The sequence below is a fragment of the Scatophagus argus genome, chromosome 16 (genome assembly GCF_020382885.2).
Source record: "Scatophagus argus isolate fScaArg1 chromosome 16, fScaArg1.pri, whole genome shotgun sequence".
NCBI classification, from domain to species: domain Eukaryota; kingdom Metazoa; phylum Chordata; class Actinopteri; family Scatophagidae; genus Scatophagus; species Scatophagus argus.
In genome coordinates this window covers 4,992,427-5,020,090 of record NC_058508.1, presented here as the reverse complement: position 1 = coordinate 5,020,090, position 27,664 = coordinate 4,992,427, and the positions used below count along the sequence as shown (strand labels likewise).

General features: G+C 42.2%; 1 protein-coding gene across 17 annotated transcripts in view; it reads left to right on the top strand.

Moving 5' to 3' along the window:
• Positions 1 to 27,664, top strand: part of nfixb (nuclear factor I/Xb) — a 134,046-nt gene that overhangs the window by 93,367 nt on the left and 13,015 nt on the right. For 7 of the 17 annotated variants that reach the window (XM_046414852.1, XM_046414853.1, XM_046414857.1 and 4 more), the window contains 8 exons: positions 10,104 to 10,169; positions 11,984 to 12,058; positions 12,644 to 12,764; positions 13,063 to 13,098; positions 13,766 to 13,896; positions 17,317 to 17,391; positions 23,169 to 23,297; positions 27,239 to 27,414. In XM_046414852.1, coding sequence (XP_046270808.1) covers positions 10,104 to 10,169; positions 11,984 to 12,058; positions 12,644 to 12,764; positions 13,063 to 13,098; positions 13,766 to 13,896; positions 17,317 to 17,391; positions 23,169 to 23,297; positions 27,239 to 27,414 — 809 coding nt within the window. The remainder of the gene's footprint in view (positions 1 to 10,103; positions 10,170 to 11,983; positions 12,059 to 12,643; positions 12,765 to 13,062; positions 13,099 to 13,765; positions 13,897 to 17,316; positions 17,392 to 23,168; positions 23,298 to 27,238; positions 27,415 to 27,664) is intronic. The other 10 variants (XM_046414855.1, XM_046414868.1, XM_046414863.1 and 7 more) reach the window with 6 other exon arrangements.

Sequence of the window (27,664 nt, the reverse complement as noted above, 5' to 3'; positions counted from 1 at the left end):
ACACACACACACACACACACTCTCACACACAAAGTCATGGTCTGTCAGCACACACATTGCGTTCACGGTGATGTGTGTGAGATTTATTAATGGGGGGAAACTATGAGAGTAGTTTGGAACATTTGGCTTGTTACAAAGTGACGGCGCTGCGTCTCGGTGGCTGTGGTGTTTTGTGTGTTTGCTTTTCCTCGTCTCCCCCGTAGCGCCGGGTTTGATCGCGCCTGCTCCCTAGCTGGTGCCCACTGTATGTTGCTTTCACTCCCCCTTGTACCCACCTCTCCTCTCCTCCACTGCTCTGCCAACAAGTCTCTCTTTCTTTCTCATTCCTTCTTTTATTCTGTCTGCTCGTATCTTTCTTGGCGAGGCAAAACGTTCCCACAGCTCTCACGATCCCCCCTCCTCCCCCCCTTCCCTTTCTTCCTCTCTCTCATTCACTTCTTTTTTGTCTTTTTCTTGTCTCCACTTCTCTCCTCTGTCTGCCTCCCCCCCACCACCCTTTTTTTTTTTTTTGCCTTTTCTTCCTATATGCCTGCCCCCTCCTCTTTCTCTAGTCTCTCTCCTCCCGTTCCCTGGCAAAGACTGGCATCACATGATCCTCATTCCCACTTGTGCCCAGAACCCACTACACACACACACACACACACACACACACACACACATATATCACATGGGAAACATGGGAGTACCACAGTGTGGCTCATGTCTTTCACTCAGAGCCTCGGTGCTACACATTTTATATTTATACATTTATACTTTTGTTTGTATGAAAAACTTAATATACACAACTCATCAGTGCAGTTTAAACAAGCCTGTTACTGCCTGAAGTCTGGACTGACTGAATGTTTTTCAGTGTGTGTTTATTGTCCATGTTGACAGCTGTGACTCCATGATGCACACACAAACACACACGTGCGTGCACACACATACACACACAGACATACAGACAAACAGTATTCTTTTGGAAATGTTCAAACCTGACATTCAATATGTCCAATATGAAAATGATTTCTGTTGAAATTTTGAGCTAATTCTGTTGCCACAGTTATTTTGTTTGTTGGTAGGAATATTGACTGAAGCAAAGATATGCCAGAGGGCTTTCAGCTTCGTGCTAAAGCCGTGGCAGCCCTGCTGAAATCTTTCCCACTGCTCTCTCTTCCCCCTGCGAGAGGCATATTTCTTTAGCATGTGTTGCTGTGTTGTGCCCCCACTGCCAACAAGTGACATCTGCTGGCCAAATGGAGCAATGACACCTCTCCATATGCATTTTCAGTTTGATGTGAATATTCGGGTAGAGAGGTCTGAAGCACAAGTAATAGTCTTACCAATAGCCAGAGCTCTGAGCTCAGTATCATATAATGGAGGATTTTTGGGGGGAACTTGCACTTTACTACCATGAGAACAGACAGGATGGTAAAGAGCTATGCCTGTTTCCCTCTTCCTCCCTCCCTGTACATCACAGCTCATCAGCATAGACACAGATAAAAGATAAAAGAAACAGAGCAGAGGGAGAGAGGAAGGGAGGGGGGTGTATGTGGGCAGCCAGCCAGCCGCCCCCCCCACACCCCTCCCTCCTTCTACCCCCTGCCCTCCTCTCTCTCCCATGGTTGATTCCCTTTAGGCCCCTCTCACCCCTTCTCACCCCCCACCCCCACCCCCTGGCTCCCCAGCTCTGTGTGGCGTTGGCACGGAGAGGGCGCAGGCGGCACACAGACGGCCACGCAGATGGGCAACGGGCAATGCAGGGCTGCCTCCCCACACCTGCTCCTTGCTGGCACAGGACTCGGGCCAGGCGGCCACGCAGCGCACACACTCATGCACGCACAAACACACACACACACACGCAAACACAGATGTGCATCTAACGCGGAATTATCTCTCTCAATTTATTGAACTTTCCCACATACAGACACAGACTTGCAGGGAGCATGCACGTGCAGATACTCCCACGAGCTGCTATACATGCTGATGCACACCCATGTTATGTGTCTTTTAAAAGAGAATGCTGTCTCCCTCCTACATTCTGCTGCTCAGCCTGTCAGTCACAGATGTTTACGCGCTTATCTCCAACTGTGCCTCAACATGTGCTCTCCAGAAATTTTTGCACATATACACTATCATAAACATATATAAGACACAATCACACATTCATAGCCACCAACTGATATATTTATAGTCTCACGCCCACACATTCACACTTCAGGACTACCAGCACAGAACCACATTTCACAATTAATCACATCGCCCCATGCTGTGCTGTCACATGGAGTTACATACCAGACATTCAGTGAACTACATAGAGATGCATGATTGTCACTTTTACACTGAATGGGGCGACAAAGACTGATTATATAGACTTGGGTTGATGTTTTAGTGCATCAGAAAGATGCGACTTTGCAAGCCTAACAGCCTACTGTTATTGCCTGTTGTTTTGTTGACACCCTCATAGTGCAAGACGAATTGCCAGAATTTGAAACTGCTGGTTTAATAAGTAGGGTGTGGATGTAGAAGCCAAATAAACTTCCCAGGAAAGCGCCAAAAATAGCGGAGGGGAAAATCCATCCTGAAACAGAAAACCCCAAGCATTATTGCTACAATATTTGAAAGCTTACTCTTTGATTTGTAAGCAAAAATGAGCTGAGCCCTATCGACAGTTAATGGGCCATCACTCCAGTCGCAGAACACTGAGTTCTTTTAGACTGGTGCTGTTTTTCATTATAAACCTGAACATAGACAACATGAGTTGACGTAAGTCACTCAACAACTTTTTTTTTTATTTATTTTTTGCTTGGTAAATCGAGGGTGTAATTTCCACCAGGGATGAGGGTGGACGCATGTCCACCCCACTTCATAATATCCTATTCTTGCCCCCCTCACTTTTATTATTATTTTATTTCAAGTCCTTTTGTTCACTAAAATCTCTCTAAATGTTGCTCTCTAACTGGCAAAATCCAGGTGAGTGAAGAGAAGAGTAGAGAAGAGTTGTTGTCACTTATTGCCATGCTCTGAGACCAGATTTTAATATGACATTTTGCCCTGGGTTTCATCTCTCAGGCTACATACAGTCTTCCCTGCCTTCTTGGTGAAGGTTGTTGGTACTGAGTGGAATTTGGAGGGAATACCTACTGACACTATTTGAGGGTCATAAAGTACTTTCACATCTTTTGCATGTTTTTTAGACAAAAAAAGTCTGTACTTTCTGTACTTTTAGTCATACTACAACTAATGTTATGAATTAGGCTGTAAAGTACAGATTATCTGTCATCTCAATCAAGGGAACAGAGTTTGTACATGAACAATACAAAGGTCTACATTTTTATTGTTTATATTTTCAATTTTATCTCCTACGTTGATTTAAATGTAACTTTAACTAAGAGTAAAGATAGACAGTGAATAAAATTTCATGTTAGGACATGAGCAAGTGAAACTGGATGAGTCATTTGTGTATCAGCTAAAGCAGCTGTTCCAGATGTCTTAAAGGCTCAGCAGGAACACTGTGCAACCACAATGTGATTTGATCACATCCTCTTTTATTACCTTGTTACACTCAACTGTACATTATCTAATGAAACAAATTTCCATGAAATATTCTGGCGCACCTTTGGACAGAGTGGTTTCCTGCCATAACTGTGTTAATTTCTCTGAACCTCAAGGTGGCCACAGTGAGCCGGGGTCATTCCTGGGACAGAGTTACTGTACCATCAGCTACTAGGTGACTGCAGCAGTGTCCACTAAGAACCGCTGGCCTATAAACCAGGGTCAGGGTGAGCTTAGGGTGTAGAAGATTGAAGCACAGGGGTGGGGGAGTGGGGTGTGATCAGTGGGTGCTGAGTAGTTTAAGATAACCGGAAACAGCTCTGGAAATGAAAAGAGTTGTGGAGGGGGGGAGGGGTTGAGGAGGATGAAGGAGGTGTTGGAGGAGGAGGAGAAGAAGAAGAAAAAAAGAGGTTGAAATAAAGTCCAATAAAAGAGCTGAGTGAACATCTGTGTGGGATAGCTGTGGGGATTAGGAGGGTTTCGAACATTTTAAGCGCATTAAAGATTAAAAAAAAGGTCAGAATGTTTAGCAACATACTGATAAACCTCTTAAGTGAAACCCAATTGGGGAGGCTGTTTGGTTTCTTTATCCAGAGGCTGGTGAATGGGGGGTGCAGAGAGTGTGCAGCCAACTCAAACACACTCTTGTGTGTATGTATATATATATATATATATATATATATATATATGTATATGTGTGTGTGTATGTGTGTGTGTATGTATCTATGTGTCTGTATAGATAGATAGATATAGATATACGTATGTGTCAGTCAGTGCACATTGCCTGCATGGTGTCTGCTTCACATCCATCTTCCGTCAGCATGAAGCCATGTATACGTGCTGCGTTATATTTAGTACTGCTGTATTTATGTCTCCATATGCATGAAGTGCAATAGAATCAAGGCTGCCCCCTGCCACATCTAAAGATGTATGGACGCAACAACACATCTGCTGATACCCACATACCCCACCATGAACGACCTACACACCACAACTCTAGGGGGGTTACTGCATGGGAGAGTGAAAGGTAGAAGCAGAGGCGAGACAGACGTGAAGCGGGAGAGAACAGTGGAAGATTTGTCTGCAGAGCTCCGGAGCAGTCGGAGGAAGAGGCCCCTATCATTTGACTGTGAACTGAATCACGTCAGGGTAGCTATCCTCAAATGACACAGAGGGTGGAGGCAGAGTCAGATGGGTCATGGACTGTAGGCTGCAGGGTTTCTGCTGATAAATACACTTCTGGTGGGTCATAAGTGATGACTAAGAGGGATTCCTTTTGTATGAAACCAGACATGTTTTTTTTCTGCGTAGTGTGCCTTTTAATAACGACAGGTGAAGCAACAAATCAAAAAGTCATTTTCTATATTAATATCCCTACCTGATAAATGCACATGTTTTTCAAACTTCATGTCCACAGTTTGGAACACAAGCTTTTGCCTAAAATATTGTTGTCTCCAAACTCAAGCAAAGGCAGCCCTGATGATGCTGCAGCTTAACCAAGCTCCTCCACAGATAATTACAGAGTTCTCCTCATGCCAAGCAAAATCTGGATGTTGAAAATCTGTGGAGTGACCGTTTCTTAACTATTGATGTTTGAGATGATTTGAATACACAGTTTTTTTCCCCTGTTTTTCCCCACAGTATTTTTTCCTCTGTTTTATTCCACCAGGCCTTTTGTGTGTGAAAATTGAGACTAAAAGATCATGTCATGTCAGTACAATAACTAGGAAGCTGATTAGTTGCTTAGCTTTAGTACCTGCACATTAATGCAGTATCCCATGCAAAATTAGGAGATACGTTAGATAGCAACATCTGGACAGCTGCTGTGTGCGTGTGTGTATTTTGCGTACCTTGCATCCAGGCTAAAAATATCTGCCCAGTATGTGTGTGTGTGTGTGTGTGTGTGTAATGAGAACCAGTAACACATTTCCATTTTGAGGAATTGATAGAAAAGTTTAACATCCAAAGCTGTTAGGTTTTATCTCCAGTGCTGGACTGATGATGTTGATTTTATAGTCGGTCATCAGTCTGAAAAATCCCCTTCACTTAGTGCACATTAGATTACGGAGGGCCTGTTTGCTCATGTGTGCTTGTGATGCACAAACAAACACTCTAAGCTGTTCAGTAAATTAGCAACAAAAAAAAAGTGCCTGTGTGAGCAATGTGCACTCTTATATGAATGTGCACACGGTAAATGAGTCCATTAGCGTTGCCAATGGCTGCCTGCGTACTGAGTGAGTGAGCACGTGTATGTAATTTTACATTGAAGTGTCTCTTAATGATTTCCACTTGTGTGTATGTGTGTCAGTGTGTTGTTTTTTTCTGCCTTTGTGTATGATGAATGGAGTGATTAAGTGTGATTTGCAGTGTGTGTACGTTAGCCTGGGTGTGAGTTATTAGCCTCTGTCTGCATCTGCAGTGTGATAAATGTATAGCCAGTGTTAACTCTTGTGTACACACTCCTGGAGTACATCAGCAGTGACTATATACTGACCAAGACACCAAATGAACTGTTTCTCTGTGTGTGAGTGAGTGTGTGTGATTCGAGTGATAGCATGGTATATTTGATGACCTGTGTGTGTCTAAGCTGTATTATCTCTGGCGGGGCATGTGCAGGGGGCCTTGGGGCAACTGTGTACAGGAGATAAGAGAGATTCATCTGTGTTTAAATGTGTGTGTGTGTGTGTGTGTGTGTGTGTGTGTGTGTGTGTGCATGCATATTCCAGTAGTTGTGGATTCAAAGCTCTGTTCACACAGTCACACTGTGAGAACCCGCCTTACTTATGGGTCCCCACATCATAAATATTTGACTGTTAGGCTGAAGACTTGCTTTAAGGTTAGGCAGAGGTTAGGGTTAGGTTAAGGTTAGGGTTAGGATTAGGCAAGTAATGTTTATTGTTATGGTTAGTTGGTGGTTAAGCCTCCAGGAAATGAATGGAAGTCTATGTAATGTCCCCAAAAGTGATGGAGACAAGACTCTGTGTGTGTGTGTGTGTGTGTGCGCACTCAAGAGCATGTACTCTCCTATCTCCTCTGTAAATTGTCAAAACGTGCAGATGCGCTGGAACAACATGTTCTACATGCTACAGTCTCTCGCTCGCAAGTGGAAAAGGCCCAGTCTGTCACTTAGCTTACCAACCCCTGGCAATGAGCCAAAAGATCTGTTTTTCATAGTCCACCCGTTCTGCAAAATTGGATTGTTCCCCAACTCCATTCTCTCCACTCTGTGGACCCATCACTATCAAACAACTCAGCTCCCAGCTGGACGTAGCTGACAGCATTGCACTGGTCGGGCTACAGAAGGTAACTGCAGAGTTGTCAGAGAATCACTGAGTTTATCTGTTTGACGCAAGAGGTGTCACTTTGGAGTAGTTTCTTTAACCAACTGTTTTTCATTAGCTGAGCTGTCAGTTTCGTACTGAGCACTGACTGCCTCCCTCATGAACGTCTGAGAGCGTTTTGTAGTTAAGTATCTCTTTATCATCATAGATTTCCCATCCATGTTTTTAGGAGTGTGTTCATTCTAATATAGACTAATAAAAATTAATTAATTAATTAATTAATTAATTAATTAATTTAGGCCATGATGTAGTTTTTTAAAACTCGCCCTCACAGTGAGACATCTGTTTTACGTTATCATTTTACTCTTCTAGCACTTGTGTCGGTACCCAGTATCTAATTATCTAAGTAATGAAATGTAAGTACTTGTACTTGCTTAGAAAATAGTCTTTTCAGTGCATCCCTTCTTAGGTGGAATACATAATTAAAAATGAAAATGAGTTAAGCAGATAATGGATGTAAATATCACAACAAATCCATGAGGATTAGTATATCTTAAAGTAATAATTAAAAATATTCTTATATGAAAAAATGATCAAATGGACCATTTCGGCATCTTTCATTTCATTGTTCTGGTTTTCTGGCCCACAACTCTGCAGTTTTGGTTCACTCTCACAGCTCTCATCAGCACCATTTTCACATCAACAAGCAGCTGAGTCCTGCACCAAATGGCAAGCCATGGTTAGTAACCAGCTGATGAACACATTGGAGCACTTATCTTCAATGAGCCAAGGTGAAGACCGGGGAAAAAAAAATTCCAAATGAACACTAATGTTGCCTGGTGTGTAAACAGACAGATATTTACAGGTTTGAAGCAGATTGAAGATCATCATTATTGCAAATGAGTTGTGAACCTTTAGGTGGTACCATAGTCATCAGTAGCCATTCTTGACTGGGGACTGTTCTTGACTGACTTTTTTAAAAAATGTTTTAAAAAAAGTTTTGGTAGAGGAGAGTCTAGCATACCACTGACAACTTGTAGAGATCAGCTCGCAGTTTGCCAAGAAAAGTGAAAAGCTACGAAAGCCGAGTTTGAGAATTTGGTTGATAATGTAACTGGAGTGGATTTAACACCTTAAAATGCAGAGAGACTAATATAGTAAAAACCTCATTATAGTGTAGCACAGCGGCCGCTAGTCTGTTTGGTGCCAAGAAATACTTAAACAAAACAACACACTGAGCCCATGCCAGTAGGCTATATTATTATCTTCATTCGAACTAATTGCTAGGCCAAACAGCAACACATATGCACATGCAGCTTCAACAACCACTCATCATCGGGGACTTTAAATGTGGTGTGCCATCCCTGTTGTCATGACAACTAGGCACAGAATTTTGGCTTGGGAACTGTCACATTGTGCAAGAGAGATTTTTCTGAGGCATACAGGTTTAAAAGGTTTTAACGGTTTGTGCTTAAAGTGAAACACATGATCAGGATTGCCTGGGTGAGCCTTCCCGCGATAAGAGAGGCCCCTGGCTTCATTTATTCTTGGTTCATCTTACCTGATCAGACTGTTTGCCTTGAATGAATCTTATAGTTTCCTCTTTCTGTCTTTCCCTATATTTTACGATTAGTGACTGATATCTGTGATCATTTCTCGTTTTTATTAAACTCAAACACTCTGTAACATGCTACTGGGCGTGCAACACAATGCTTGCAGAATTGCAGACAAACATCCCAGTGGTTCTGTCCTCACTCCATTTGCATTGCATGTCCTCTGTAGGTCTTTTTATCTTTAAGACCATTGAGTCTGTGTGTGTGTGAGAGAGAGTGTGCTTTGCAAGTGTGTGTGTGTGTGTGTGTGTGTGTGTGTGTGTGGGTGTGCCGTCAGCTAGCAGGAATGCATGGGTACCGCCAAAGCTAAGATGGCTGCCAAGCACTAAGATGGCTGCCAGGATTCCACAGAGCGACAGCACGAGAGAGAAATAGAAGCAGAGATAGAACGAGTGTGAGAGGAATTGTGGGAGAAAGACATGAAGATGGACTCTCACTCCTGCGGATGGAGGGAAGAGTGTTTCGATAAAAAAGCAGTTCTATCCTTGTGCGTATTTCCCTCTTCTTTTTGGTCCAAGAGTGATGAGGTGGTTTTGTTTGTCTCTTTTTGTTTTCTTGGTTTTGGCAACGCACAGACAGAACTGAATAGTGAAGCAGTTTGCTGGCATTTTGTCCACTAATGCCAACCAAGATTAGGACACTGATTTGGGCTTAGAAGATGTTGAGATTGGGGGGCCTAGTACTGACTGCAAGGGGACCACATTCTGGCTTGTGAGACTTGGCCCAGGATGGCCTTAAAGTTTAGTGCTGTGAGGTAATTGGCCTGAATGATATATAAGATACAGCCATAAAACTCCACAAGGCTGCATTACGCATTTGAAGAAGAATGGCAGCCAGCGTGCCAAACAAAACTAGCTGAAGCAGGCAGCTCTCTGCCCACCTGCACCTATAGATGTTAAGTCAAACACACTCAAGAGATACTATCCAAGCACCTAGAACCCAACAGTGTAAACTTTAATACACAAGTTGCAAGTCAGCAGTGAAGAAGCTTTCTTGATGAACACTACGCCACTTACAGTGTTTAGGCCTATACTGAAATAGTGCATGTCAGAGCTAAAGTCCCTGAAGAAACAGTACAGGAAGAGAGAAAAGTGGTTTTGTCAAGGTAACCACAAACAGGAGGTACAATGTAAACAACGAGCAGAACCCAGAAATGTACATTTTGCAAATACATTTCAGCTTTCAGGTCAGCAGGGTAAAGCTGAGGTTTCTTAAGACATCTAGCACTTTCCCCAACCTACACTGTCTATGACCTTAACTAAAATAGTGCTTGTGTGCATTTGAATGTGTGGAAGTCCCTTAAAGAGGGACAACAAGTACCCCATAAACACTCCAAACAAAAATGATCTTTGATGTGTTTCTGCTAAGTTTGAAAGGTGATTTTTCCCACAGTAAAAGACTCCAGAAGTGAGCATATTAATCTTCTGATTTGCCATTTTGTAACTTTCAACTGAGGTTCAACCTGAGCAGAAATATGCTCCCATCTTTAATCTCAGTCCCATGTCTGTCTCTCTTTAGTGGAAAGAATGAAAGAAGGCACCATTTCCCATTAACTTTCTGATGAGTTCCCTCTGATGCTGTCCTGCCCCCTCACCTTGGGTAGTGTCCAGACATCTGTCCACCGGACTAACCATCTCTGTTTCTGTTTTTTTTTTTTTTTCCTCCTGTCTTTCAGAACAATCAGGACAATCAGACAACTCAAACCAGCAAGGAGACACAGACGTCAAGCCCCCACCAAATGGTAGGTTTACAAGCATGTCTCACGTGGAGGTATGAAAATATTTGACATATCTGTGCCTATAGACAGTCACACTGATACACCAACACACATGCACACACTGTATATGCACACTGGCCCCTACATGCTGGCCTCTCTCTCGCGTCCCAGCAGAGTTAGGTTTAAGTTTATTATGGTAAGGAGAGCTGATGGTACAGTACTGTAGGGGTTGTTCTGGGATTGTGGTGGGCCACTCATAAATCACACTGACGTTATTGGAAGATGGGAACCACATGGCCGCTGCCTAGCTGAGCACTGACCTCATACGCTGTCCCCGCTGTGGTTAACCCCGGGCAGAGATGAAGAGAGACGCAGAGCGAGAGAAAAGTGAAGGGAGTTTGGGTTTCGGTGGGGCTGAAAAGAAACTGAGAGGTGAGAGGGTGAAAAGAACAGGGAGGAGAAAGGGAATGGACAGATGGAGAAATGGATGAAATGAAGGAGGGGACGAAGGGTGTGGATTTAAAGTTCACTCAACACTTGAGCTTGGGCTGTCTTTCATACACACGCCACGTAGGATATTATGGATATGGACATTATACAAGCACAATGTCACACACCTAGCAAATGCATGTCAGTGTTGAGACTGAAGTGTGTGTGCTTTGTACTTTTCTCATGATATGAGAACCAGCTTTGGATAAATGACAATCTGTTGTTTTTGGAAATTTTAGCTAGCTAGCTATTTTACTTAGAAATGTGGGTCCTCAACTTAGATTTAATAATCTTGAAAAGAAGTTTAACCTGGTTTAAGGTAAATATGAATTTGGGGAGTTGGCTCTTAGCTTTGCAGTTTAGCCTTCAGTAACTAAATTTCTGGCAAGCAGGAGGCAGCAGAAACAAGCTGCAAACACAATGTCGACATGTTATCTCTTTTGAAGTTGTGACGCAGATGTTAGCAATCATCTGCCTATTTACACGCTCAGCTGATATAGAGCAGTATAAGCATTCATTTGGGGTCATGCTTCTAGCCGTATAGCAAATAAAAATCTTAATAAAGCTTTTTCGACAAGCAGACAGTGAACCAAAACAGTAAAGTTGTGGGCCATAAAACCAAGTTATATGCTAAAACACTCTAAAGGTAAAGGGCATTGCAGGGTAATAACTCTAGGTTTGTCACAAGAGGGACACCTTTTACCTGCAGCTATTTATGGGATCTACTGTTAATCAGTCTTCAAAGTAAGAATAACATGAGAACAATTGTTTAGGGTAGGGCTAAGATAAAGATTAGAGACATAAATTTGAAGTTAGGGGTTAGACATATGGGTTTAAAGCATAATACAACTTTAGTACAACTCAGCCGTTCTTTTCATTATTTTTTTCCATCATTTCCTGAGAAAGGTGCTTGTAAGGAAAGACGTAGAAGGCTGTGTGCATGTGTGTGTATCCGTCACAGCTCAAAATACTTATGTGCTTTGATATTCCTGTATATGATAGAGACATAGATATCATTATACACAATGCGTTCTATATTATATAGCTGTCTGTGTGGAGATTATAATCACTAGTTGGACCTGATGGGTTGTGTGTGTTGGACTGTCAGCAGTCAAAAAAAATGAACATGTCCAAACCAAGAGGCCTGTTGTATCTTATAAAAAACACATGGTCCTATTGGATGACAACAGCAGTGTGTCAAGCTTTTTCATACATGTGCTTTTCAGCTCGGTCTATATGTGTGCATATACCGATTTGTGTGTGACTGTGTGCACATGTAATTTTATATGTCTTTGGTATATGTGGTTTACTTTCATACACCCTTTTTCCCCCCGCTCTCTTTAACCCAGGCCACTTGAGTTTCCAGGACTGCTTTGTGACTTCAGGGGTGTGGAACGTGGCCGAGCTGGTCCGCGTGTCACAGAGTGAGTCACAATTATAATTTCCCCTGTCAATCTCTTTGTAGACAACACACTCTCCCTGACAGTCCTTGTACATTTCATTTATTGACTTTCATTTATTGACATCTTAATAATTAAATTACACAAGACCTTCTTACACCAAGTAGAAAACTTAAGGGATATATTGCTATTAAAAAGACGAGGTTGCTTTTATTCTGAATTTATTCGACAATAAATTGTTGTCAAACATTGTCTTTGTGTCCAATGTTTTTAATATATTCCTCTGTGCTGTTGCTTTTTTGTTGTCCAAAAAAGACAGGTCAATCACACACTTTTTTTTATTTATTTATTTTTTATAGCCATCAACCATCACATACTGTAGTTTATTTGAACTCATCCCACCCAATGTGTATTAATCCCCTGCTGAAAATAGTTCCCAACAAATCACTTATTTTTTCCTGTTGCCATAATTTCTTTTTATCAAAACTGCAGTATCCAGCTTTTTTATTAACTATATATTCAGCCTCATCTTTTAAAAAAATTAAAGTCATGATTATGATGTAATGTTTGTGTTTGTGTGTGTTTGTGTGTGTTTGTGTGCGCATTCAGCCCCTGTGGCTACAGCAACTGGCCCCAACTTCTCCCTGGCTGACCTAGATAGCCCCGGCTACTATAACATCAACCAGGTGACCTTGGGACGGCGCTCCATTACCTCCACCCCCTCCACCAGGTACACATAGACACAAATACTCAAATTCTACTCTTTTTCTGTACTAATATTCTTCATTTCTTAATTCTATAACCTCTTAACTCTGTTGTATCCTTTATGCTTAGCTTACTCTGCTTTTTGATTGTGGTCTTTCTTTTCCCTTTCTACCCCCCTTTCTCCTTCTTCACTGTTAATCCTTCTCATTCCCTCTCATTTTTCCCACCAATCTGTCCGTCACTCTGCCTGTGTTTGGGTCTTTTGTCTCTGTTAATTCCCCTTGCTCCCTCTGTCGTCCTCTTTCGCTCATCTTACGCTGCAGGACTGAAATGGAGCTTTATGCAAGTCTCCCACGGAGGTAGTTACACTCATTACAGAATATCTCCCTTGATACTAATGCAACACAGACCCCTGCATCACGCTCGTACAAAAGCCACACACGCATGCTGTCACATAGATATGCACATGAGCGCACACATATTCAAACATTTTGGATCAGCAGTGAAACACTGTACGTTCATAACCCCCTTGATTTTATTGGTCCCAGATGTATGAGTCTATAAGAATCTGCAGACACACAAATGTGTTCCAGGATCAACATGCACATTTTGTGCGTGAGGCTGCTTCAGGCCAGTATGGATACAGCATGTTGAATAAATTCTGGCCTCATGTTTGTCTTTCTTTCTCAAGTTGTGTTGTGTTGTCCCCCCTGGCTAAAACGTAATATGAAAACAAAACACTGAAGGAAACCTTGACATTTAGAATTTTTACAACTCTTGATTTCATGCAGACACATGCCTGGCTCCAAGGAAAACAAACACTCACATTTGTCCTCAGATGTCCCATAAATGATATGTGCGCATTCATGAGAGCCCCAAATACCCATTAGTAATGACTGGAAAAGCAGGCTACCATTTAAGTATAGGAAGAATGCAGATTAATCTCAAAATAAAAAGACATCCCTCTAACTCCTTCATCTTTTTCCAGAATTGAGAAATGAATCCCTTTCTTCTTTTTCCTATCAGCTCCAACAAGCGCAAGTCCATTGACGACAGTGAGATGGAGAGCCCGGTGGACGATGTCTTCTACTCAGGCCGTTCCCCAGCGGCTGGCAGCAGCTCTCAGTCCAGTGGTTGGCCTAATGATGTGGATGCAGGTAGTCCCGCAACAACCTCCCCATCAAATTTTCCTGGAGCTGGGCTGAGGTCCACATCAATTCAGACCCACAAAATTTAACTCATTTTTAAATTTGCAGATAAAAATACTTGAGTGAGGCAAAAGTACCTCCTCCAGTGTTTTTTTTTATCATTAGACACTGGCTTTACATTGAGGTTCTAAAGCCCCTGAAAACTTACACCACTCTCATATCTTAAATGCTAATATGAAGCTACTGCCCAACAGCTGGTTAGCTTAGATTAGCAAAAAGACTGAAAACAGATGGAAGCAGCTAGCTTAGCTTTGTCCAAATGTAACAAAATCCACCTATAAGCACCTCTATAAGCAGCTCATTAATTTACATGTTCTATCTTGTTTGTTTAATCTGTACAGAAATTGTAAATTGATATGTTGTGGTTTCAAGGGGGACTAATGTGTCAGACTGTTTCTTGGCCAGCTGCAGTAACTTCTTGGGGTCTTAGGTTTTTGTGCAGATTAAACAAACAAGGTATAACATGTTAATTAGGGGGTTTTAGAGGTGAAGGTATATGGATTTTGTTACGTTTTTGGCTGTACCAGGCGTGCTCTTTGCCTGTGTGTCCAGTCTTTATGCTAAGCTAATTTAAGCCAACCAGCTGCTGTCTCCAGCTTTGTATTTACTGTTGACATGAGAGTGGTTAGATCAATTTTCTTATCTAACTCTTGGCAAGAAAGCAAACATATATATAATATGTTTGTGTACATATACATATATTAATATGTATATTGAACTATTTCTTCAAGTAAACTTGATTAAATAAACAAAGGTTGAAATTAAGATAAAGCATCCTTGGTTATTATTAAGAGCTGAACAGTCAAAAAGTCAGCTAATCTGCTTCATTGTGACTGCGTGGTTGTGGTTTGACCAGATTTGATTTACAGCGCTGGCACCATGACCATAGAACCCTCAAATGGCTTTCCATTTTCATTCAAGTGTTGCGAAATCCTGGACTGTGCATATAAGTACGTCCCCCTTATTTCAAACTAATGAAAACAGTAAAATAGAGAAAACATGAAGAAGTCCATTGCTCATAGTAACAAGCTGATAGAGAAAATAGTTTTGGGGGCCTTTTGGTACAAATATTTTCATTTGTTAATTTTATGACTTGAATTGGACCAGAAGCCACAGCTCGCCTACTTTCACCAACACACTCCTTGCCTCTGTATTGTGTTGACCCTTCTCTCCATCACTTTATCCCCCTCGTCATCCCCAGTCTCTTTCTCACCCTCTTCCATTCACCACTTCCTCTCCACTTACAACCTGTTACCCCTCCCCCAGTGTGCAGAACAGGCCTGTTTGAGGTAGAGGGACATCTTTATGCCATGGCCAGATTATACTATCTCACAAGCAGCAGGGACTTAAAGGGCCAGTTTACCCAAAACATGAACACAAGCATATTTTCTCTGTTATTCCTAGTGGTTAGAACACGCAGGTAGTTTTGGTTGTATTTGCAGAGGTTTTGAGAGTTCTGCTGAACCACCACTCTGGTGCAATGGAAGTGAATCATTTGCAGTGAAACTTCTGAAAAATTTTGTCTGGAAAATCCCATTTCCTGAGAAGTCCACTGTGGACTATTTGCAAACCCCTCCCAAAGAAAAGAGTCCGTGCTGGTGAGGTCTGTCAAATGACACATTACTGTCAAGTTTTTCCAATATAACTTTTTATATGCATACCGCACCTCTGTTGTGACAGGGTGGAGGCAGAAGTGTCATTGACAGATGTCTCCAGATCTCTGCAAATAAAACTGAAAACTGCATGTTTACTAGGTGAAAGTGTGAAAATATGTGTCTATTTTTGTTTTGGCTGAAATGACCCTTTAATCAGACCACAAACTGAATACATTTAACAAATTTATCCCGGTGTTTGTTGTCTGAGTTGTCAGTGAGGAGAGTGGCAGAGATGGATATGTATTTTTTATAAATATTTTGCATTAGCACTAACATTCATTGAGTTTAACCTCTGTGTGTGTGTGTGTGCGTGTGTGTGCGCGCGTGCGTGCGTGTGTGATGTTTGAGAATATCAGAGCCACATGCTTTACATGTAACCCAGATAACTTGCAAACGCCATACAGACTTTTGCTTGTATTAATGTCTATCCCCTTTTGTGTTCGCTAAACTTTACTCTGAGTAAGGTCATTACAGGCTAATTAAGTGGCCTTTTTAGTTCATCACATATCATATGGAACGAATAGTTTCACGTTATGCAAAATATGTCTAGTCCCTTTCTTGCAAAGAGTTGGATGAGAAGATTGATACAACTCGTGTCTCTGTAGATCAGATATGAAGAGATAGCCAGTAGCTGATTATCTTAACTTAGAACAAAGACTGCAAGCAGATCAACAACTGACCATCATGTTGTTTTTACGCTTCGGTTTTTGTAAAGCAACAACATATAAGTTATAAGTACCCACTTCTATTTTTCTTTATAGTAAAATTATGGGGGGATATAAAACAGATCAAATGCACAAAATGTGCCCTCTAATGTCCTGGATCTTTATTGTTACATATATGTTTATATATTTATAGTAAACATATATGTTATGCATTTATAGGTAACCCTTGGGTTACCTAACAGCCAGACTAGGTGGTTCCATGTGTTTCCAGTCTCTGTGCTAAGTTAAGCTAAGCCGAGTGGCTTCTGGCTACAGCCATAAACTCCATGCAGGTGATGAGGTAATTTTATTAGCCAGCTTTTAGTCCTGGTAGGAGTTTGTTACCTCAGGATGAAATGAGGATAGCTTTTTCCCTGCTTCCAATTGTTGCACTAGGCTAATGACAAGCTAACCAAATGCTGGCTGTAGCTTAATAATTATGTGCGGTCAGTGGTATCAATCTTTTCCACAAACTCTCAGCAAGAAAGCCTGTAACTCTTTTTTCAAAAAGGCTTTTCTTTAACATTATTCCCCAGGCACCCTCTGTGTATGTGTTGTCTTCATGAGTGTTGCAGCAAAGCAGCACCGATGTAACCACCCATTTCCTTTTTATATCATAACCACTCATCCTTTGGCTTTCAGCATTTTAACTGTCATCATGGGGACCATGTCGAATGTATTTACAATAGACTCCATGTATGTCTTATGGGTTTAGTATTTGACTTCAGGGATTCTGTTAAATTGCAAAATTTTCATGTATTCTCCAACTTACAGCCATCACTCCCACTCACGTCACCAGCAGTAATGATGTAACTATTTTATAGACACTTGCTGCACTCTATAACACTAAAATCCCCTGATGCCCATTATTGAACTACCTCTCTCTCTCTCTCTCTCTCTCTCTCTCTCTCTCTCTCTCTGTCATTATTTCAATACTGTATCTCTGTCTTTTTTCTCCCCTCCCCTCTTCCATTGTTAACTCTTCCCTTCTCCCCTGTTTGGCCTTTCAGTGCAGCACCATTTGGCCAGTGTGCAGGAGAGGAAGATTAAGCATGAGAGCGATGGAGTGCAGTTTCCTTACCATGGTTAGAACAACATTAAACATTATACTGTGTAAATGTATACATGCTCTCCTTCAGCTCACACCACCCTCAACTTTTATACATCTCTTTCTGTACTTTTTTCAAGTCTGTTTGCACTTCCTGTGAGATCTCTGAGCTGTTATGCATTTTCCATTTGTCCTCTTCTCTTCATCCCTCTCTTGTGTCTCGTTCTCTGGCTATGCTGCTGCTGAGTGGGGTTGTGTTTCTACCAGATGTCTGCTGTTGTCCATTGTGGGTTTACCAAAGCCTTTTGGTAGCCCAGTAGCTTCATAACATCCACTGCCTGTCTGCCTCAATGATGTTGTTGTACATGAAAGAAATCATATATCTAGGAGAATGAAGACATCCCTATTGCATTCAAAAACATGAATTACACTTTTTCTGGCATACACTCTCTAAAAAACAATCCTCTACATTTTAAATGTGTCATTGTGTGCATTATCATATAAAAAAAGAAAACATACTGTTGTGACAAACCACATGCATACAAACAAAGTTTATGAGACGGGTTGAATTTGTCAGCAACAACCAGCTAAGTGCTTTGGGTGTTGTAATTTTGTTGTTGAGCCCCGAGAGAGAAAGCGTTGAAAGACACAGAGGAGGAGGAGGAGGAGGAGGAGGAGGGGGATGTGTGTGAATGAGGGTTTGTTGAGTAGCGGCGTTAGGCGCTTCATCCAGCCTGTTGTTTAGACAGAGCTGTTGAGTGGTGTCCCACCTGCCGTAGGCCTGACTCAACCGTCTCTGAAAGACGGCACAGGAAAAACAACATACGACCCAAACAAACACGACTAAAGGCACTCAGGTGTGTCATCAATGCACAAGGCACCTTCTGTCTCCGAGACATGCTTACTCACTAAGACGCACGCTTACAAATGGCATGCAGATGCGCACGCACACGCATGCACAAAACTAAATTTAAGCTCTGTCTCTGATTTACATTCACACACACATAAACACAGACATGCTCACACACGCACACACACACACACATTCCCTAATCTGGAGAGGAGCAGCGTTCCGGTCCAGATGGTGCCTCCATGTGTCTACAGCGAAGGGAGCTACTGGGTTACAGCAGACATCTGTTCTGGTGATGGTGGTGGTGGTGTTGGGAGTGAGAGATGAGGAGGGGCGGAGGACAGGAGGAGGTAGGGGAGGGAAGTGGAGGGCCTCCGCCTCTGCCTGCTCTGGAGGTGATCCTCTACCTGAATGAAAAGCTCTGAGGCATAGCAGGTGATCATGTAATTCATCATTAAGTCTGCTGTCTCCCGCTCTGCTCTGCTCCGTTCTCTCCTTCTGCCTGCTTGCTGCTGCTGCTCAGTGGTGGGAAAACCCACTACCAACTTTTCAATAAGGATGTGGGATGGGGGGGGCAAGTATTTGTGACGTTGACAAAGAATTCCAGCTAATTATTTGGTGTTATGGGCTGATAATTGTGTAATGTGTGTGTGCTTGTGGTGTTGTTAAAGTGTCCTTGTTTTACCTGAGTGTTTATGAGTGCTAATGATGTGCAAGGTCGGTAATTAATGAGTGACACAACTCTGTTAATGCACATTGTTTCTTGCTTACCTGAATGACAAGTGTGTGAGCTTTGTTCTCTCTTCAGTGTGTGCGTGCTTGTTATGTTTTTGTGCACATGCTAGTAGACCAGTTCTGTGACAGTTAGGGGGTTTGTGTGGTCGCCAGCTTGTTAGCGTGGCAAGACTAGAGGGTCATGGGAGCAATTGGCTGCCAGTCTGCTCATGCAGTGTGCCAGGAGCAGGACACAGAAATAATGTAGAACAAACAACTGTGTGTGTGTGTGTGTGTGAATGAATATGTGTAGACTCACACACAGATTAAGAGAGAGATCAGAGTAACTTCTGTTAGCTTTATCAGACAAAGCTTTCATTGGGCATCTGGGCCTCATTTGCTGCTCCTCACTGAGAAGCCTCGTCGTACCAGATATTTCCGCAAGATACTGACTAATTAGGGAATATCACAGAGCCTAAAAACAATATGTATAATTTAAGGCTGTTTGTGCATCATAAGCTGGTTATAATTGAACTTGTATTGTGGTAGTATGCAGTCGTCGCTATACGTTCCACAGGGGAACTGGAGTAAAACAGGCTCTATTGCATCAATCCATCCAATCCGCAACATGTTGGGCTTCAGTTAAAATGAGACATTTTTCCCTGACTCACTGGCTATCAGGGCTTCATGTGAAATTATACAGCAGTCATAAATAGTGATATAACACTGGATTAAACAGTTTGTTTAAAAGTATACTGACTCAAATACGGTAGCACAGTTTTATGGTACTTTTCTTTAGTGTTTCTATTTAATGTTACTTTATCCTTCTACTCCACTGTGTTTCAAGGGAATTCAGCAAATACTGTAACTAATAGCCATAGTTACTGGCTACTTTGCAGATTAAGCTTTGCAGACGATGACAAAACAGTTGCTAAATTAATAACACTTAAAATACTGTTTTCACGTTATTGTATCAGCAATTCTAATACAACAATATATGTATAATACAATACCTGGAAAATGGCTGCCATTCAGAATAATGAGTAATAATGTTGTTCTTTAGAATGCTTGGCTTTGACTCGACTACTTTTACAGTGTGGTATTACCACTTTCACTTAAACCTTCAGTTACAGTTTTCACTATAAAGGGGTAGCATAAACAAGCTTATTATTACATTTTATGCAATTATGGTTAACACAGTTTATTGTTATTTATTATTATTTTAGAGGGTTAGGGTTAGGGTTAGGGTTAGGGTTAACCCTAACCCTAACCCTAACCCAAACAGCACAGATTGGCATTTATTTTATGTCATGTATTTGGGCAGATGATGTATACCAATCCACTATTCATTATCCTTTTGGCTCTACTTTTGCTCTCTACAGGCTGTAGTTTGGCAGTGGACAGGAACCATACAGTGCGTTGTTAGAGATTTTTCGCGGGAAATGGCTGCCTGCTGTGACTGGAAACGAGCAGTGAAAGTGAACCAAAAAGTTGCAGAGTAGGAAATCAAAACAGTTAGAGTCTGTTCCTATATAGTCCGTCCATTTATGTGAGCCACAGTGAATATAAAAATATTCATCATAGCAGCTGTAAGAAAAAGATCAGAGTATCTTCCACCAGCAGTTCTTCATAGCACAGCATTGCAGCAGCAGGCGTACTCCCCATGCAATAAATTGAATTGGTTATTATATATTACCAAGCAACATTCCAAACACAATATCGGAAGTAAAGTATCGGAACCAGATGGATGACAAGCCTATTTCACTAATGATCTGAACGGTCCATACTTATACTTACTTTTAGTGTTCAGCTGTGCTTCAACTGCGCTTGTATTTCTTTCTCGACTAGGCTTATGACTCAATGATTAGCCAACACCATTATCAATGATCTGCAGTGATATGTCATTGTAGCCAAGAATGCATGTCTGTGCACCAGATATTATACATAAATACTATGTAGTTAACTCCCTTTCTTACCCTTTCTTTTCTCTGAATCAATGGGAGAAAGACGTCACTGTGTAACTTTTCACCCTGAAAACACACAGACTGCCAAAGGGTTGTAAAATCTCGGTGCGAATCATATATCTTGTTATCTTCTTTACGAAATACAACTCAAATATATAACATTTGTACAAAATATATGTATCTCTTCTAGCTCTTCTGGAAAATTGAGTCTAAAGCATATTGAACCCTTCTGGCTTCACACCCTTGTGTGCCTGTAGGCTTCTGTGGTTGTAAGAAAATCTAAAAAAAAAAAAAAAAAAAAAAAAAAAAAGAGATTCTTAGTGTTTAGTGCGCTTTTTTTTTTTTTTTATTCTACCAGTAAATAAAATTTATCTCACCCTGCATATTGTATCCGCTCCTCCCACCTACATGTGTCACATGATGTGCCTAACTGAACATAAGTGCCGGCGCCCACCTTTTTCTATACTTATCGGTGCCCACGCAAGCACAGCTGCGCCCCTGCTGCCTATGAGCATTGTGGGTAAAAAGTGATAAAACATTTCCCAGTGTAGCATTAAAGAAAAGCTTTTCAGAAATCTGCTCTGTTAGACTTTATATGTTTAGCTCATAAAATCTATTTCCACGTCTCTTTGGGCCATGTTGAATTTACCCACGCTTTTATTTGAGTGTATTTGTTTTATATGTGTGAATATTGTGTAGTTGAGTAGTTTATGGGGTTTTGGCTCGCCAGTGTTGTTTATCACTGTATTCTCTCAACCAATTCTGGAGAAAACAAAACATCCAGAATGTTTCAGAGAAAAGTAATGAGGTTTGTGTGTCCTCGCTGATGTACTTTTCTATACTTTCTTCTTCATAACTTCCTCATTATTTTCTGTTTTTATGGATTGCTCTGTTCCAGAGTTTTATTTCTGCATATATTCAACATTGCGGTTCCCAGCAGAGGTCAAATACACCATTTGGAGCTGGTCCTCAAACCCTAAAAGTCTAAATTGTGCCCTTGGATTACCATACATCAAAATAAATTCCCTCTGCACCCACCACACGAGGCCTTGATCACAGAAGAGAGCCTCTTTTATCTGTAGCTCTCACACTTTTGGCCATGTTTCTGGTCCGCTGGTGAGCCTGGCCTATACTTAGTGTGCCCGTTTTTACCAAACTGAGGGATATTACATGCAGTCCGGTAGCCTCAGCCGACATTTATAGACGGGGGGGACACTTTAATATGTTTGTCTATGTGTGTCGGCTGTGCCGTCACTGCTCCTCTCCCGCTTAACTCCATACTTCTGCCGCTCTTCCATCCAGTGTTCGCTGGCAGTTTGCCCGGTGCTCACCACTCAGCCTGAACAGCTTGTGTATGTGTGCGCTAGAGTTCAGAAAGCACCTCTCTATGAAATACTGTACGTTTTAAGGCAGTAACATAATATACCTGACTGTCAGATATGCAGAAGGGCACTATATCTGAGGACTGTTGATGTAAGTTTTGGCATGCTCTTCTGCAGCTATATGTAGCCCTGTAGCTCATGCTGGCATTGGCTTGAAAAAAACGTTCTGCCCCAGATATGAGGCCATCCAGGATGCCATTCATCCTGAAGAGGCAGCTTGTCAAATGCAGTGAGTAGGTTGGTTGGTGTGTTTGGTCTTGGTGTTTCTTTAGCTCACTCTTGCCACACCAGGCTCTGACATCATTGTGGTTTGGGACTAGTCAGATCTCAGAAAGGAGACATCTCTGAATTGTTTTCGTTGGTATTCCCTGTGTGAGTAAAACCAGTGAGTAGGACTTTGCTGTGTTGTTCATACACACCAGTGGTGACCATAGTTGGACCGCCATTGCATTTCCCAGCTCTCCTCTCTCCTGACACTAGCCCCTAGCCAACCCGAGCTCCCCACCCCTTCTCCCTTTCTCCCGTCACCTCCCTTCGCTCTGAACCCCTGCTGCTTCAAAACATGGCCTCTCACCAGACCCTGCCCTCAACCCTCCCCCACCCCCTCAGTCTGATGGATATGGTACAGCCCGCGGACTGTACACAAACATAGAGTACTGGACAGACAGATTGTGAGAAACCATCTGTATGTTAAGCCAATCAACAAATCAATGAATGAATCAATCGATCAGTCCATTGATTTCAGTCAATCATAATCATTCGATTCTTGCAATCAAATTTAAAAGTGCTAAGTTTTTTTATCTTTTTTTTTCTTTTTTTACGTAGAGTCGAAGTAAGAAAAGCAGCCATGTTTGATTAAAACCTCGTCTCTGTTCTGCCATTTTGTTGATCCCCTTTTTGCCAGGACTCTCATCGCCTAGTTCTCTTAAGAAGCCGGGGAAATTCGATTTCAGCGCCCTGTCCTCCCAGACGAGGTCCCCCCGCATGGCGTTCACCCACCACCCACTGCCAATGCTGGCGGGAGTGAGACCAGGTGAGACCAACCCAGCTCCCGATCCCCCCTGATCGCCCCCTCCACCCCTTCCTCCCCACCCTCCTCACCATCTCCTCCTACCCACCCCCCACTTCTTCAGGGCCCCACCTTTTCCCCCTGGCTCAGAGTTGGGAGCATTGTCTTTGGGAGATGAGAGTGGCTGGGAATTAAAAGCTGGCAGGTGCCTTTGCCTCCTCTTCTGACCTTGTAGGGTGCAGGTCAAGCTGGTGACGGCACATCTTGGAAATCTGGGTGTGGTGTGTGACTTTTCTTGGTCTGTCTGGTGGATGGTTGGTGGTCGTGTATCTCTAGATATCATCTACATAGATCACCTTCTTCTTCTTCTTCTTCTTCTTCTTCTGCTTAGAGTGGAAGAACAGGACCGGGGGCTGCCCGCTGCCTATTCTTTCACACCTTTTCATTTGATTGTAAAGCCTCCATAGCCTACTTTGGGAGGCTATTCTTAATGATGTAAACGACCCTTGAATCAATGTGTCCTTTACTCACTGATTCCTGGCTTATCTCATCATGTTTTGTGACCCTTGACAGAGGTGTTTAGAAAATATATTACAGATACAAGTGATGACTAAACAGCACCATTATATTTATTAGTGAATAAAATAACCTTGATGATGTGATACCTGATGTGATCAGGTCATTTTGATTATTTCAGCTTGAAACTTTAAAGAAGAAATTAACATTAAGCCTGACATATGTTGACTTCTGCTGCTTTGATTTTTAAACGTTTCTGGAATCAGTATCTCATGAATACCCCACCTTTCTGAAAGTACAATACTAAATCACTGAGGGCCTTTAATCTGGGTTGGGGTTTTTACGAGGCTGGATTACCAACTAGCCCAAGTGGGCAACTGCCACGGACTCCAGATCTCCAGGTTCACTGTCTGTGTGGCAGTCGGTTTGTGGTAATATAATGATTTGCTGGTTAGTATGGTAGTAGGTGAATATACTACACTGAAGTACAATTTAGACTTAAACTTGTTTTAGGTGATGTCATCCTTACATGGAACATATTCCTATATGCCTGAATGTTTAATCATATTACAACCCAGCAGATCCTGGAGCCTTGTGATATTCCACAATAGAAACAGTGTACACATTGCACAGAGAATGGGAGGAGGACCCCCAAGCAAGCTGATCCAGCCATGGGTCTTTCCATTTCACTGTTCTCTGTCCTCCTTCCTGTCTTTTTTAACTTCTTCTGCCAAATTCATACTGACTTGCTTTTCCTGACAGTGTGGGAACTCCAAATTGATCTCAGTGTGGGTGAACACATTTCTTTATTCATACTGGCAAGGGCAGAAAACAAGACTCTGAGTTGCTATGTGAACCAGCCGATCCTCCACCAGGCTGAAACATCAGATATCAAACAGAGCCAAAGGGGCTCTGACAATAAATCATGTCTTATTTTTATCATTGTGGCAGACAAGAAAAAGAGACTTCCTCTTCTTTTTGGAAAGTGCCTGCTGTGAATTCACCCAGTGAAGGAGCTCACTGGAGATAATTACCCATGTGCTGTAGTTCTGTGGCTGGGCTACATCAAAGGCTTTTTTTAGCCACCAAGCAGATGTGGAGCAATGAGGTTGACCGCCATGTCATTTAGCTCTCCTCCGTGGCTGTTGACAGACCTATGCGTGTTGGGATGAAACTACAGCAAATCGAATCCTCACACACACATATAATGTGCACACAAACACGAGCACACATACACAATATCCTATCCTTGTTGTGGCCAGCAGTTGTGATTTATACGGTTGCAATTTGTTTCTTTTTACACAAACTCTTACAATTTGCAAGCTGGAACTGATCCCACACTGGTGTGGAAGTGCTTACCACATCATCAGCATTGTTATTTGTCTTTGTGGAAGACAAGATCCAAGGGGATTTAGGGGTTGGAGAAGTGGCACTGAAGAACTTTCTAGGGATAGTCACTCACTGTGGTGGTGGTTTTCTTAGTTTGTCCCTCCAGCTACTTTCAGCCTTAGCAGTGATTCACATCCAGAGGTCCTCTGCAGATGCTGGGGGTTACTGCGAGAGTAGCTCAGCTAATTTGAACAAATACAAATCATAATTTCCTTCCATCTATTCATTAGCTCCATGTGCATATCCTTTACAGAGACACAAGGGACTAGCGTCGATCCCAGCTGACACTGGACGAGAGGCAGGGTCATACACAGGGCTGACACACAAGAGAGACGAGACTCACACCCACACCCACGGGCAATTGAAAAAGCGAAGCTCATGGAGAAAACCCACACAGATACAGGGAGAGCATAGAAACTCTACACAGAAAGGCTGACAGTGAGGTGATCACTGTGCTGCCCAGAAATCACAGTTTTAAAAAATAAAAAATATCTGCTATTATATCAGCTGTAACAGCCAAACGCTAAGTGTTGTGATTGAAATCGTGTGAAAACTAGTTGGAAAGCCAGCAGCTGAAATAATGTACATTTTAGTTGTTATTGTTGTAAATAGAAGTTAAGAAGCTATATATTTTGTTTAGAAAGTGGTGTTGAATAAAGGGGTCGCTGATTTCATCTGAGACGGCTGTGGGGCTACATCATACAAAAACAGTTGGGAACCACTGCTCTAGAAGGCAAGGGTGTAGGGATTCCCTTTGATCCCATCATCACCATCACCCTACCCCATCCCCTCCCCAACCTGCCCCCATACAACCACAGTGTTTGGCCTTCACCCAGTCTCTAATGGGATTAGAAGGGGAGTAATGGAAGCAGGGAGACAGCTCCACTGGGGAGCAGGCAGCCTGGCATGGGAGCAAGGTGTTGCTGGGCTCAGAGGCATAGACCCCTGTCTGGGGGGTAATGCAGTGTTTTTGGCACACTCATGAAGTACACTCACAGACACACACACACAATGTATAAGATGCAAGCACCAAAGAGTGTTGGCAGCCCAACATGAGCAGCTGGGGGGCCTGGATAGGATAGGGTGGGTGTCAGACTGGCACAGCTAAGAGGAGAACAGGCTTCTAATACAAATCAAGGAGATTTAGTAATGGATATAGGTCTGACAGAGAGGGCTTTGTGTTTGGTGGTAGGGCTCAACCAACTGCTCCCCCACTCACACCTCACATGTATATTCAGCCCTCTTGGATATGAGTTAAATGCGAGCGCGAGTAAAGCAAAAAAAGGATTGCTTTTATTAAGCTTATTAGCAGACCAGTGCTGATATATTTTACATCTTCACACCTGTCGTATGCACGCACGCGCGCACACACACATCTTCAGATATGAGGCTCCAAACCCCATTAATGGAAAAACATCAACTTAGACATACAGTGTGAACATACAGATTAGTTCTGTCATAGAAACAAAATGAGTCAGATAAAAAAAAAAACAAAACAGCTTTACTGTCGATGGATGCCAAATTGCATCAATGCCAATGAATCACATCCTCAAAACAGCACACAGGCGTGCAAGCATTAAGGCCAGCTAATTTAAGACAGTACTCAATGATCTCTTTGTGCTTTTTCTTTTCACAAGTGCTCCGAATCTGATTTTAAAATGTAGCTCTTGCATCTATTGAATTTGTGCACTTTCAGGTGTGTGCAGTGTTTGCTTGTGTCCGAGTCTGAATGGTGTTTACTTAAATTGTTATGTAGTCTCTGTGAGTGTTCACATATATAAATGCAATGTGTGTGTAAATGGCCTCCATAAAGAGGTGTGGATTTACTGCAGTGATCATAAAACATTATGAGCAATGCCCATAATGGCTGTTAACATGAAATCAGCTTGTTTTGGAAAAACAACATTCCTTTCATGTTTGAAATTTTAAAATCAGATTAAAACTTTATCCGTTTTGTTAGTCACTCAGTATATGTAGGAAAGCAGTGGTTCATGTCTACCTCTCGCTATCTGCATCTTTCGCCACTGGTGTTCCTCTAATACAAATGTCTCTGTTGGCAGGAAGTCCTCGTGCTTCAGCCTCGGCCCTGCACTTCCCGTCTCCCTCCATCATTCAGCAGTCTGGCCCCTACTTCACCCACCCAACCATCCGCTACCACCACCACCCTGGACAGGACCCCCTGAAGGAATTTGTGCAGTTTGTCTGTGCTGATGGTTCGGGGCAGGCCGCCGGACAGGTAAGGCTTGCCACGAGAGAGGAGAAAATGCTTATTTTATAATATTTCAGTATTTTTAAAGATTTTTTATTCAGGTAACTGTGTATGGAGCAAGTAAGTGTCAGCAATTATTGCAGTTATTCTAGAAAAAACAAATGAACTATATTCTTGGCAAAAAAAAATTGTTTATGGAAGCTAAAAAAAAAAAAAAAAGCCATAATAAAACAACTTTTTTTCTTTTTCTTTTTCTTTTTTTTTTTTTTTTGAACTG